The sequence below is a fragment of the Catharus ustulatus genome, chromosome 4 (assembly GCF_009819885.2).
Source record: "Catharus ustulatus isolate bCatUst1 chromosome 4, bCatUst1.pri.v2, whole genome shotgun sequence".
Taxonomy (NCBI): domain Eukaryota; kingdom Metazoa; phylum Chordata; class Aves; order Passeriformes; family Turdidae; genus Catharus; species Catharus ustulatus.
Genome location: NC_046224.1, coordinates 68,700,114 through 68,713,699, shown reverse-complemented (window position 1 = coordinate 68,713,699; position 13,586 = coordinate 68,700,114). Strand labels below are relative to the sequence as shown.

Below are 13,586 nucleotides of genomic sequence, written 5' to 3'. Positions count from 1 at the left end.
GGCGGCCGGAGCCCCCCCCGCTCCGCCCACCCCTGAGCCCGCGGGGGCCCCGCGCGGCCACGGGCGCCGCCGGCACCGCGGCTCCCCCGGGGGGAGCGCCCCGCCCCTGTCCGCACCTCCCCGGGCCACAGCGCCCGGCCGGGATCACTCGCCCGACATGCCGAGGCCAGCCCCGGCTGCGCTACCGCTCCGGCTCCCGACCCCAATCCCGCCCGGGCTCCCCGCACGGCTCGCGGAAGGAGCCCGCGCTCTCGCGAGAGCAGGAGGACGCCCGGTGGGCGGGCCCCGCCGAGGCCGCCGTGTTCTCGCGAGATCTCCGCGCGCGGCGCTCTGAGGGGTGGGAGCTCCGTGTGTTATTCCAGTGTGTGAGGGAATTCTGTGTTCCAGTGTGCAAAGAGCTGGAGCGTTCCCGCAAAAGGCTCCCCGATCACCGAAACTTCCCGCTATTTATACATTTTAAGAAATAGAAACATCAGCGCAAGTTACGTAATATGTCTGTTAATTGGTACTCAGTCCCGTTTGCTGGGTGTGCCTCTGGCTTCTCACGCTCGCTAGGGCGCAGCCGGAGTTCTCTCCCTTCGAGTCTGGGGTCTCTCCTTGGCAGGGGGTCGGTGCTTGTATTAACTTTCCCCCCGTTACTGCTGACTTCACTCTTGGTGGCTCTCAGTCGCACAGCCCAGTCATTTTGGGACTGTCCCCCCTTTTTTTCTTCAAAGATGAGACAAGCATACTGTTATAAGTGCGTGACATACTGTTCGCTTTTCGCAACTATTGGGATAAATGCTATACGTATGATATTAAAATAGCTTTTCTGTATGAATATAGGTTCTTTTTTTTTTCTTCTAATAGCAAAAGTTAGACATAGGTTTTTTAGAGATAGTATGCTGAAACTACCCACTTAATTGAGATATCAGCCCGGGAACGTGTGATGGGGCCCTGCAGCTGACGCTCATCGGCTGCAAAGGGCCAGGACCACCACCCTAATTAAAAGGTAATAAAAAGAGAATTAAAACCACAAGCCAAAATACAAGCATGCTCTAAAAAGGCGGACTCAAGGAGTGGCCATGCTAAACAGTTCCCAGAAATTTTACTATGCAAGAAGAACTATGATATGTAACAGGTTGATGTAGTGTAAAGTGTATTTGAAGGGGCGCTCCCGAAGCAACCCTGTGCTCTTGGCAGCTTGCCAAGCACCCTTTGCTTTATGTGTGTCTCCTATTGTCTTTTGGTTAAACCTTTTAAAATTTTACCAGGGCAGTGAAACGTGTTTTTCACAATACGATCACAGAATCACACAATGCTCGGCCTGGGAAGGGACCCTGTTAGTCCATACAGATTCTTTCCCCCTGCCATGGGCAGGGGCGCTTTCCGCTATCCCAGGTTGCTCAGATCCCAGTCCAGCCTGGCTTAGAACATTTCGAGGGATCCAGGGACAGCCACAGCTTCTCCGGGTACCCTGTGCCAGGGCCTCAGCACCCTCACAGGGAACACCTTCTTCCTCTTCACAACGCAATGACTTAATCCCAGGTGTCCCGCTAGCGCTGCCGATGTTCAGTGTGACACAAACCCCGCGCTTTGACTCCAAACCGCGCTCAGACCTGCAGGACTCGGGATCTGGAGGAGGGCCGTGCGTCCTCTCGCGAGATCTGAGGCCGGCGGCCGCGGGGGTACGTCCTCTCGCGAGAGCTGCGCGCGGCCCGTGCCGCCCCCGCCCCACGGCGCCTCCTGGCGGGGTCGGGACGGGACGCGCCGCCCGCCGCTCACGCCGCCATTTGACATCGGTCGGGGCCGGTCCGGGCTCACCCCCGGCACGGCCGGAGCTTCGGGCATGAGTGAGTTCCGTGGCGGGGTTCGGGGACACGGCAGGGCGTTGTCGCTGTGGCCGCCGCCGGGCACTCGGGAGTGCGGTCAGACTTGGCGTTGGGACGCCTCAGGGCCGGGGCTCCCTGAGGGGCGTGAGGGAGGAGGACACCCCTGCCTCAGACCCGCGGGCCGGGGCGGGCCAGGGAAGGCCAGGGACCCCTCAGGTGTCACGACAGGCGCCGGTGTGGCCCCTCAGGGTCGCGGTGACGTTCCCCGCTGTGACACCCCCGGGACGCCCCTGTCCCACCGGGAGTGCGGAGGGGACACCCCGGGATCTGTCACACCGCTAGTGCGGCGGTGACACTCCCGGGATGCTCCTGCCACACCGGGAACGCGGCGGTGACACCCCCGGGATGCTCCCGTCACTCCGGGACCTTTGTACCAGCCTTGGAATTCCTTGGAAATTGCATTCTGGCTCCGCGCTGCCAGGCTGGTCTCCGTGGTAACACAACCCACAAGCTGTGGGAAAAGGTGGCTTCCAGTAAGGATAAAAAAAGAAGGAGGCGGAAAGTTCGGAGAAGGCGGTGGTCGCACAGAGATCTTTATTCTCTGGTGCTGTTTTTTGGCGTTTAATTTGGTAATGAAAGCCATTAGCAAATAGCAGGAAGTGACTGTGTAGCAGGAGCGTTGCTGGGGTGAGTTTGTGCTCTCCTACCTGTTGACAAGGTTGCACTAACAAGCATCTGTGGCAACTGGGCACCTCTGCTAGGGCAGGGCTCAGGAATCATTAACTTCAGCTCCCACAGTCATGCTCATAAAAAATAATATATGATTAGAATTTGCTTAGATCAATTATATGTGATTAATGGGAGTTTTTTTCCCATCCCCTAAATGTCCAGGCTAACTCACAGGTTTAGCTCAGTTTCAGGATCAGACAAGGGTTTTGTTTTTCACTGGTAGCTAGAGAGCTTTTTAAGTTTCAAGGATTAGGACCAGTATCTTGCCCAGAAGGTAGCCAGGATTTGGGGCCACTGTGAATTGCCACGATAGAAACAATGATTCTGCTTTTTACAGTACAAATGCCTGAAAACTGGAGCTGGGCCCTGGCCTCGCAGGGGACAGTGATTGCAGAATTTGTGGGGCTGCATTCCACTTGTCTTTCTCAGCACATTCCCTGTGAAAAGAAACATCAGTGGCTTTGCCACAAACAAGCTTCCTGTTCTCTGGTGTGGTTGGGCCGGGAGAAAAATGAGAAAGTGCATATATTAAACATACACTGTTTAAAAATGTATGTAGTTGCAGACAAATTATCAGAGGTGTTAAGTGCATTGTAGTCTGAATGCCAAATGTATTCCCAGCTCATGAAGAGGCCTCAGAGGCTTTATTTCACAGTCCAGAGAATTCCTGGACTGTGAGCTGAGTTAAAAGCTACTCTTCTGCAGCAACATGGATCTCACTAAATCAATTTGTGCAGCAGTTCAGCCAGTTTGTGTGGAAGGTCATCTTTTGTCTAGGATATTTCTGTCGGAGATCTGACTGGAGGGAGGAACAAGAAAAGCAGATCCCTAAAAACAGTGCAGTCTGTTTCCTTTCCATGTTGTATTTGAAGGAGCTCCAAGTGCTAAGTCAGGATGAATAAATTACCTACCTGTGAAAGTGCAGCAGTCTGCTGGAGACCTGGGTATCTCAAATCCATCATATGGAAAGTTGAATGCAAATGCTGTCTGATAAACAGGGAGCCTGCACATGCCAAAATGCTGATGTTTTTCATAGCACACGAATCCCAGAAAACACAGGTAAAATGTCTAGTGTTTGAAATATCATTCCTTCTACTGCTTACCTGGGACAGGAGCAAAAGGTCAGTTGAGGTAAATTTGAGGAGTTCTTTAAGTTTGGCTTGAAGATCCTGGGCTATGATTCATGAAGGTGCCCGAGAAAGTCAGAAAATCACCTAAAGTGATTTTTTTTTCATGTAGCTGAGAAAAGACTCAATCTTTAGTGCTTACAAAAATCTTTATTTTTGCAAACAGCCTGGCTAAGAAATGGATTTAGTTGATTCTTTCTGTACCTTAGAACATTTCCTAAGCCAAATATTCAGGCTGATACCAACAAGGCCCATAACTCTTATGAACCTCTCTCTCTGCTGTTTGATTGCTGAAGATTGTTCAAGGAGTTTAAATAGACTTCCTTTTCAGCAGAGTAGGTCCAAGGTTCCTTAAAAGAAAATAAAAACATCAGCTGAAAATCTTGCTCTTGAAACTTAACCTACATAAGCATGAATATGAAAAAATGTAGTGTAAAGGCCAGTATTGTTGGCAATAGGCACAGACATTTTGCAAGTTTGGCAGTTCTGGCACTCTGCAATTGCTGCAAAGTGCTGCAGGTAGAAGGCTGATGTTTTAAGGGTGCAGTTGGTTCTTTTCATTAGCTGAGTTGCTGTCTTTTTCCGTGCTGTTGAAAATGTCACGGTTCCATTCCATGCAGTGATGTTCATGTTCGTTTATAGGCATGAACAAAACACGAGCTTTTTGTCTTCTGAACTTTCCCTGAGCAATTTTCTCTTCTCCATCAGTTTGAACTGCTCCTTCTCTGCTGATTTAAGTCACCTCAGTTATCCTTAAGTACATCAGTTAGGAGGGCACATTAAAAAAAAAAAAAAAAAAAAAAGGGCGTTAAAAATTAATGAGTTGATGTAACCTTTTACTTTCTGTATCACACTGCCAGAAGCACGTGCACTGCCCAGCTTCCCTGTGCTTCAGTGCCCTGCCTCTGGCAGCTGATCTGCCCCCGAGGCAGCCGTGCTGTGGCAGAGGTGGTGCGAACGCTGCTGCCTTTGTCGCGTTCAGAAATGAGCTGTACCATTGAGAAGGCCCTGGCGGACGCAAAGGCGCTGGTGGAGCGGCTGCGGGAGCACGACAGCGCGGCCGAGGCGCTCATCGAGCAGACCACGGCACTCAACAAGCGGGTGGAAGCCATGAAACAGGTGTGCTCCTCTCCAGCCCTGCTTGCTCTGGGAATGACAGCAGTTAGAGCCTCTGGCTGCTTCTGTGCAGCACAGTGAGTGTGGTGGGGGGTAATCCTTAAATGCACACTTGGTGGTTGTAGTAGAGGTTTGGCTCTCATCTGAAAATAGATTGTTTATAGCGGTTGGGACTGTGAAAACATTTTCACAGTTACTCCAGTTTATGTATAGAAAACAAGCATTTATTTAAAGAACACTGCTAGAAATGGGCTTGGTGTCTTACAAAGGACTCTGTGGTGTCTCTTGCTTTGCTCTCCAATGCAATACTACACGATTTCAGCATGCCCGTTTAATCAGACAGAGGCTTTGACATGTTATCTTCTGTACAGAATACTTTGTATTTGCACTGTCTCATTTGGTTTCCAAATAGCCTCTTGGGGTTTTTTGTGCTCATTTGTATTCTGCTGTTAAGCTGCTCAAGGCATGTTGTTAGATTGAGTGGGACTTTCACAAGATAACTCCTGGAAAAACATAAAATGGGCTTGTGACTTTCCCTATGGGAGTTCATCTTGTCACTTTAATGAACCCAAGATATGTTAATGGGCCTATAAAATAATAAAACCCTGCATGCAATTCAGCCCTGTAAAACTAGTCATGCAGAGGCTTCATCGCTTCAGATCAGGAATACTACATTTCCCCATCTGTTGGGAGTCAGGATCCGTTGGCTTGGGCCCGAGTCACTTGTACCCACACAGCCTTGTGGTTTAAGGTTTTAGGAAGCCACAGTAAATGTCAAGAGGTTAATACCACATGGTTTGTCTTTACCACATCTCTATGAGTTTTAAAGTGCCTGATGGTGAACTTGGCCTGCATTAACTGAAGGTTAAATAGCATCCACTACACACATCTAAGGTGTGAAACTTGTTTGAAAACAAAGGTGATTATTTTGCATCTCTAAAGGACAGGATGCCTGCAACACCTGGTGTGTGTGTTTGATATTATTTAAAAGCAGGCATTGTCTTTCTGGTGACAGGCGGGTGACAATAGAACTGGTGCTTTGTGACCTGCTGAGTAATACCTGCCTTTGGTTACTCAAATATCCTGTGCCTTGTTGATTTGTTTTTGTAATAACCAGTACCAGGAAGAAATCCAAGAACTCAATGAAGTAGCAAGACATCGCCCTCGGTCTACTCTAGTGATGGGTATCCAGCAGGAAAACAGACAGATTAGGGAATTGCAACAGGAAAACAAAGGTAAATTTTGAATATTCTATCCTTTTCAAGCTCCTGCCTGTACCACTGGAAATAGTGAGACTTTTAGCACTGATCTTTTTTCAAAACATCGCTGTAGAAGAAATTTTTTCTTCTAATTTCAGTTTGTCAGTTTAACTGATCATAATACAATTAAAAAGTCCAAACTGTGGGACTGATGAGGAAAATGAGAGATTTGGGAAAAATTCCTTTTTTCAGTCCTTACCTATGTCCAGCACAAGTGAGGAGATAAATAGAACTTAATTCTGCACTGTAGGGATCTTTTTGGAGAAGTGTTTAACCACTGCTGAAAATAATGGGAGCAGTCAGGACAAGTTATGGTGTAAGTAGAGAAGTATAACTCCTTCTGGAATTCTGTACACTAGGAATGGACTGTTCCTTCAGGAAAGCCTTAGGTATTCTAACAGTTCAATTCAGCAAAGGATTCAGTGACCTCAATTCAGATAAGTCTTGCCTTATCTCAGGGTTATTTATCCTTTAACTCAGTGTATTTTGAACAGAAGCATTTTTCAACTCTGGTTTTATCAAGCTGCAGATTAAAACATGTGTGAGCTCCTTCCTGCCTTTTGTGCAGTGTGGCTTGTAGTGGCTGGGGTAAAGCTGCTGAGCCACACTCCATATGGCTTTTGTCAGCCACAGCCACTGAACACCAAGTCACACCAACAAAAGACTTTGCTACTGGCCAGGAATTGTCCCAGGCTGATCACCATCAAAGCCATTTGCAGAGCCTGTGTAGATTTCATGGTGCAGGGAGTAGGCGCACTCAATTAGGGGCTCATTTCAGTTTTCTCAAGCTGAAATATTTGCATTTTGATTTGGTTCCCTGTGTTAACTCTTAACTGCATTTTGAATTCTGCTGGCAGAACTGCGCACCTCTCTGGAAGAGCACCAGTCTGCTCTGGAACTCATCATGAGCAAGTACAGAGAACAGATGTTTAGGTTGCTTATGGCGAGCAAAAAGGATGATCCAAGTATAATAATGAAGTTAAAAGAGCAACATTCCAAGGTAATAACTTCATTGAGGTTTTTTGCTTTGTTTTTAGTTAACACCTTAGTTTGTACTGGATCAAGTCAAAGCTCACTTTGTGTCAATTTTGTGCTATTGTACTACTAACGAGTCCTAATTTTTATAATCCACTCCTTGCAACACAAACAGGAAACCATCAGTTGAGAAAGTCAACCTTACCAGCTTCTCATTTATTAAAACTTTCAACAGGTAGCATTTCATTACTGCATTTGCTTAATCTGCTTTTGTTTCACTTTAAGGCAACTGCCCTGTTACACTTCCAGAGATTAGTAACAGCCAGACTTTTAGACTAGCTTTAATTTATGCTTGTGGCACTACCAAATAATTAATAAACCTGTGCTTAGGGAGAGTAAGAGGAACAAGCTTTTTTAATTCAATATTCAAATTTTTTTCCCTTAAATATTGTAAATAAATTTAAAAATTAAAAGTCCTTTTGACTAGTGAAAAACTGGATGAAGCAGGAAACACAAGTACATATTCAGTTATTCAGTCGTCAAAAGGACTTCTAAATTTTGGGGGAATTCATTATTCTGGGTCACTAAGAGATCTAAACAGGAGGTTTTTTAGCCAAGTATTACATTTCATTGAAAATGTAGCAATCATTAGAGCAATGCAGCTGTGTAGACAGTATGTTCTAAGTGTTTAATAATCTTTGCCCTCAATTAAGTTACATTTGCAAAGCCAAGTTAGGGTCTGCTTACTGGGAAAACAGAATTCAAGAATTTGATTCTTGTCTGCTTAAAACATCCTGTGTGTGTAATTAGTGCCATTGGTATGAAAAAAAAATTATTGGATTAGAACTGTACCTTTTTCAAAATCTGGTATTGATAATTTTTAACAGACGTTACCTCAGAATATGGTCTAGCATCTGCTCCAGCTGCAGGAGAACCAACATAACAGGGTAAAATGAAATCCATCCTGAAATGGACTGTGATAGTTCATTTAGGAACACTTCAATGGAAAAACAGGAAAAAGAAGCAGAAAATAAAAAATACTATCTCTCAATGTAATTGGAACAGGAGATTTAGGCTTCAGCATTTTCATTAAATCTCTTCCTTCAGGAACGCCTCTTGAAAAAGACTTACCACCCTTACCCTGCCACATAGGATTTCTGGAATGTCATCATTTATTCTCTAGGTCAAGCTTCATATTCAGGAAGATAGAACAATGTTGAAGCACTTTTTAAATACTTCTCTCTTGTTGAGTAAAAAATCCATTATACCCAAGGAGTTAAGCTCCCTGTTCCCAGTAATGCTGTTTTCCCAAGTGACAGCTGTTACTTTAGTGCCTGTTTACAGATTATTACAAGGGCATTGATTGCTGCAGATGAAGAAGCACTTCCTTTAAATAGAACAACAGTCTTTTGATACTGTTGTATGCAAGAGAAAAGGGTGTGTTCTGTACTATGCGTGCTGTTTTTGAATTTGCTCAGTTGAAACCCTAAAATGGGTGTGGCCCCTTTTTGATTTTTTTTCTCTTTGGAGAGAAAAAACCCAGTGTGTACAACAGACAGAGATATAGAGAGGCTTTCACTGTCATTGCACTCTTTGGTTTTACCCCATCCAAGTTTTTCACATGTGCCTTCCAGAGCAGAGCCTTCCAGTTTTGTGCTAGGAGCTGACCTAACATCAGTGACCTTGGAACAGGCCCGAGGTTGTATTGATCCAGAGCCCACATGAGCTGTGAAAGCAGGAAGCAAGGAGGACAGCAGTATATCTGAAACCCACAGCTCCTGCCCAGTCCTCAAGTGTGCATCCTTACCTGACCACAGCTTCCTGTCAAGCTAAATTTGGGAGTTCTTTTAAAAAAAACAAGTTTCATGTCATCATCTGCACTAGAAACTGAGAAGAAAATAAATATTTACAGCAACTTCTTCCCCATCCCCTCACATTGAGAGTGGGCATTTAACAACTGCTAAATTACAGCTTGGGCAGTTGGAGCAGCAGAGAGGAAAGGGCTGATGTTTATTTCAGTAAAGGGTTGTTTGTTTTGGTCAGATAAGTTTATGATTCTGCTGAGGCAGTTCTTTGTGATAGTTTAAAGGCAAGGTGATCATTTGACAGCTGTATCTCCCATCAAATTCACGATTTAAATGTGGGACTTAGCTTTAGGCTCTATCGTCCTTCATTTCAGCCCTCCTGTCCTGCTTTTCCTGATACTAGCCGATAAATATTGTGGATTTTGTCCAAAGGCCAGGTCAGGCACAACTAGACTGAATTGGAATAAAAGACAAGTTGAAAAATGAAAGCTGTTGGAAATACCTTTAAACTGTCTGGCGGCTAACTGAGCAGCAGTGAATTGCAGAGGGGCACAGGCTCCTCATGCAGCATTGCAGGGAAAGGCAGCAGTGACCCTTCTTCCTGAACCTCTGAAGTCCAGAGCCCAGATAAGCTGGAATTAGTGATGGAATTAAGCAAAAGTATCTAAAACAGAGAGTGGACAACAGGTTTGAGTTCTGTAATATATGACACAGTAAAGATGACCACTGCACCTGCTGTCTCTCAGAGAGAAGTGCCTGTCCAGGGGCTGGTACAAGGACCTGGAAACAATGTGACTTTCCCTGCTGTTCTCACAGAAGTGGAGAGTTTTGCATATCCAAAATAACACACATCAGTTCCTGCTGCACAGGAGGGCCTGGTCAGGGAAGAACAGCACCAACTTGTAGCCATTTGGAGGCCAGGGATCACAGTTGATTAGGTTTCTGTCAAATTCCAGTGAGAGGGATCGCTGTGGGGCAAACCAGGTTTATTTAAATAAACAGGACCGCTGTTAAAGAGAATTAGTTTTCCAAAATTAAGGTCTGTGATAAAAAACAGCAGCTAAACCATGTTTAATACTTTGCTTTTTTTTTAATAATGCAGAATATATAACACTAAGATATTACTAAAAATTGTGTCTCAGGAGCTGCAAGTGCACGTGGACCAAATCACAGAGATGGCAGCGGTAATGAGAAGAGCCATTGAGGTGGATGAAAGGCACGGCTGCAAAGAGCAGGAGCGCATCAGCCAGCTTGAGGTGAGGAGAGAGCTGCAGAAGTAAGGATGGTAAAGGGAGTAAAGCTCCTCCCAGGTGTTTCATGGAGTAACTGTCCCAGTCACTCACTGCTGTAGTGTAACCCTTACCTTGCTGGAGCAGGGGAAGCACCACTACAGCTTCATCTCAAGGAAGGGATGCCTAAAGCCCATCCAAGGGAGCAGGAGGGTCAGAAACCTCATGTGCTCCCTTAGAGAAGATGACATAGCACTGGTTTCAAATCAGTGTTTTACTCCCTAAGGAGTAAAGCATTAGTTTGGAGTAGGGGATGGGTTTTAACAGTTACCTGATTTCCTTCTGGAGTCCTATTAATGTGTTTTTTTCTGTCTGTTTTTTAGCAAGAAAACAAAGGCTTGAGAGAAATTCTTCAAATCACTAGAGAATCGTTTCTGAACCTCAAGAAAGAGGATGCATCAGAGAGCACGTCCCTGTCAGGATTAGTGACAAGCAGTGATCTGAGCCTGAGGAAAAGCTAAGGACTCTGGGAATCAGCAAGCTTCAGTTGCACACTTAAACCAATGGAGCATCAGGGGGCACTGGTCAAGCACTTGTTACTGAATAGGGCACCAGCAAGAGAATGCATCCAACTCCAGCTCAGTGGCTTTTAGACTGTGTCATGTAAATTCAGCTGGTATTCTCCAGTATCCTCAGTGACAGATTGATTGCCATAGATCTAACCTCAGTAGGAAATGGATTAATGCACTTGCTGAATTTCAAATTCTTTTTATATGAACTCATTTTACAGATGAAAGGTGAGATTTCAAGTAATTTATATAAATTATTGCTCATACAAAGTTCAGTGCAACTCTTAGATAATAAAGGTAAGATTTCAAGTCTGATCTCTGCCTTAGAAAATAGCTACTTATGAATATGCTTTTGTGCATGATCCACATAGCATTTTTTCCTTCTGTTTTGGTTTTAATAAATTCTCATTTTGCATAAAAAACTCTTCAATGGGAGAGGCACACAGGCAGCATAAAACTGAAGGATTTCTCTCATTTAGCCTTGGGTTATTGCTTTCAAATACAAGGGCAATTTTTAAACATAAGGAATGCTGTCAGTTTTTAAATGAAAAAAGATCCTTTCAAATACGTGCACTGAATTGTATTGTGAGAACATGGAAAGAGCTGTTCCCACTTTGTTGTTCTCAGGAACACAGGTAGCAATACAATTCTGCCTCAGCTTTTACCTTTAGGAGAGGAAATCCAGCTCAGTTCTCTTTCACTAAGAAGCCACGTGAGTCCCATGTCTTTGTTCTCCAGTTGCCTGCCCAAACTTCATAAGTGAGGAATGACAACTGGAAAGCATAAAAGCAGTGGCAGCAGAAAGGGAGGGTGGAAGGAAGAGAAAGCAGCTTCATGGCAGAGTTGGCAGCCTGCAATTAATACTCTTAATTTTCCTTTCTCCAGTACTAACTAGTCATCAAGAAGGTTTTAAAGTGAGTTAAGCAGAGTGAAAGCTGTCAGCTACAGAAAGCTGTGCAACTACAGCTGCCACCCACAGTTTCACATTCTGGCTGTTCAATAACCCACCAAGCAGCATGAGCTGAGCTATCCTGAAATCAACCACCACTTAGTCAGGTTTGAGTTTCAGTGACAATAACACAGAATGAAAAAAGCATCCAGCACTTCCAAGCGTGCCAGCCTCATAACAGCTTCCTGTGCCCCAGCACAGCTTGCCTTCCACAGGCCTAAGGGGGGAGCTTTCAGTGTCTCTGAACTCACTTGGGAGCAGCTCAGTGTCTTTGTTCTGTTCTCTCTTGCTGCTCCTTCCCGTGGTGCTTTTAAGAGGAAATAAGTGAGAAAGGAGCAGTGGCAGGCAGTAAATGCTTGTTTTCAGTGAAATAGATGTGCTGAAAGGATAGGTAAATCATGTTTCCACATTCTCACAGCCTGCTTTAGAAATGGAGAAGCTGCTGCTTCTCTGCAGAGCACTTTGGCTTCTTGCTAGGCTTAGGAGCACACTGAGGACAGTAACGTTCATGGAAGAAAAGTTATGGCCCTTTCCAGACTCATGAAACAGCCAAGGGGAAATTCTGGAGCAGCATTTTAGCTCAAGCACAGAATATTCTTGTCTGCTTTTATATTATCTGTAAAGCTTTGCCAGTGCTTCTCTAATTTAGATTTTGCATTTTTGCTGTGGCTTGCAAGCTGCTGACTTACCAGAAGCAATATCTTTTTTTCGCTGGAGTGTTCTGTTGTTGCAAACTTAGAAGGAATTTTGGGTTCAGTTGTTGAAGTTCTTTGTTTCTAGAAGCATCTTTTCAGCCATGCACTGATGTCAAGAGGCATTTCTGTCCATTTGATGCTGAATTCAGCTTCATGGCTAACATCTGGTTTTGGCTTCCAAATACAGGAGAGAGTTGTTGGTCTGTGGCAGTACTTTGAGGTTGCTCTATTATGAAATAATGCTTGATTAGTGTTTATTTTTGTAAATTTAAAAAAAAATGTGACTTAATTTATCTACTCCTAGTCTTCACATTTGATATGTCTCCTCTTTCATTCCCCTGCCCTGATCACTTTAGGATTTTTAAGAGCCTTCACAGTGTGTGGAGTGACTATTTTTCATTGCATACCTGTTATTTTTATAATGCAGATGGCTTGAAAAGGATTTATGGCTAGAATTGTGTACTGTACAGTAAACTTATTTTATCAATAAAGTTGACTGAAAACACAGATGTCTCCATGACTAAAGCAAGGTGCTGGCTCTGATGAGCCTTGTTGACAACACAAGATAGCAAAGAAAGTAACCACAGTGGTTCTATGTGGCAGCTAGACTAAATTGGGCTGGTTTGTACAACCAAAAGGTTTGAACAGCCTTGACTTGTTAAAACGCACATGGGATTAGAAGATTGTTAAAATACAGAACTAATGGCATTGTTTTCATGCAGAATTATGTGTACTGAGATCCCTGTGTAAATGCCCAAATGAAATTTACATTGGCTTAGGGAGTTTCTTTAAGCACTTTTTCTGGTTAAGAGAGGAATTTTCAAGTCTGCTGCTGAGTGTAAAACTTCAGTTATTTTTGGAGAGCCTGGAGTCTGAGTATCTGTGGCACAACCAGGAGAGAGTACTGTGGTGCTGCTCACAGCATGGGGTGGAGAGAAGGTGAGGCCTTAAAGCTCCTGCAGTGCCACCTCCTGTCCTGGGCAGGGACACCTTCCACTGCCCCAGGTTGCTCCAAGCCCTGTCCAACCTGGCCTAAGCACTGCCTGGGATGGGGCAGCCATGGCTTCTCTGGATCAGTATTTTGTAATTTTTATCAGTTCTTACCAGGTGTATACACATCAGTTATCCAGCCAAGCTGGTAAGACAACACAAATCAACTAAATGCAGGTTGGAATGCATGCTGCATGTAAAACTAAGTCATTCCTTTGCTTTTGGACCATTCAGCACAAGTTGGGCTGAACAGGAACTGTATGGGAAGAGGGACCAAGTTCCTGCTGCCTGCAACCACCTTCCTGTCCCCAGATATTGGGAGCCACTGTGGC

At 44.9% G+C, this 13,586-nt stretch overlaps 1 protein-coding gene across 2 annotated transcripts; it reads left to right on the top strand.

Moving 5' to 3' along the window:
* The first annotated feature begins 1,712 nt into the window (after positions 1–1,712).
* FGFR1OP2 (FGFR1 oncogene partner 2) lies at positions 1,713–12,769 on the top strand. 2 transcript variants are annotated; one of them, XM_033058335.1, is made up of 6 exons: positions 1,713–1,832; positions 4,650–4,786; positions 5,901–6,018; positions 6,900–7,042; positions 9,965–10,078; positions 10,435–12,769. In XM_033058335.1, exons 1-6 carry the CDS (start codon positions 1,829–1,831, stop codon positions 10,570–10,572), a joined length of 654 nt encoding a protein of 217 aa, XP_032914226.1. In that variant the 5' UTR covers positions 1,713–1,828; the 3' UTR covers positions 10,573–12,769. The 2 variants fall into 2 exon arrangements, with proteins under 2 accessions (XP_032914226.1, XP_032914227.1); XM_033058336.1 differs by having other exon boundaries at positions 4,528–4,786.
* The last annotated feature ends 817 nt before the right edge of the window (positions 12,770–13,586 follow it).

Coding starts and splice junctions, on each gene's coding strand:
- FGFR1OP2 (XM_033058335.1), top strand. Junction 7,043..9,964: donor TAAAAGAGCAACATTCCAAG/GTAATAACTTCA, acceptor ATTGTGTCTCAG/GAGCTGCAAGTGCACGTGGA. Junction 10,079..10,434: donor AGCGCATCAGCCAGCTTGAG/GTGAGGAGAGAG, acceptor TCTGTTTTTTAG/CAAGAAAACAAAGGCTTGAG.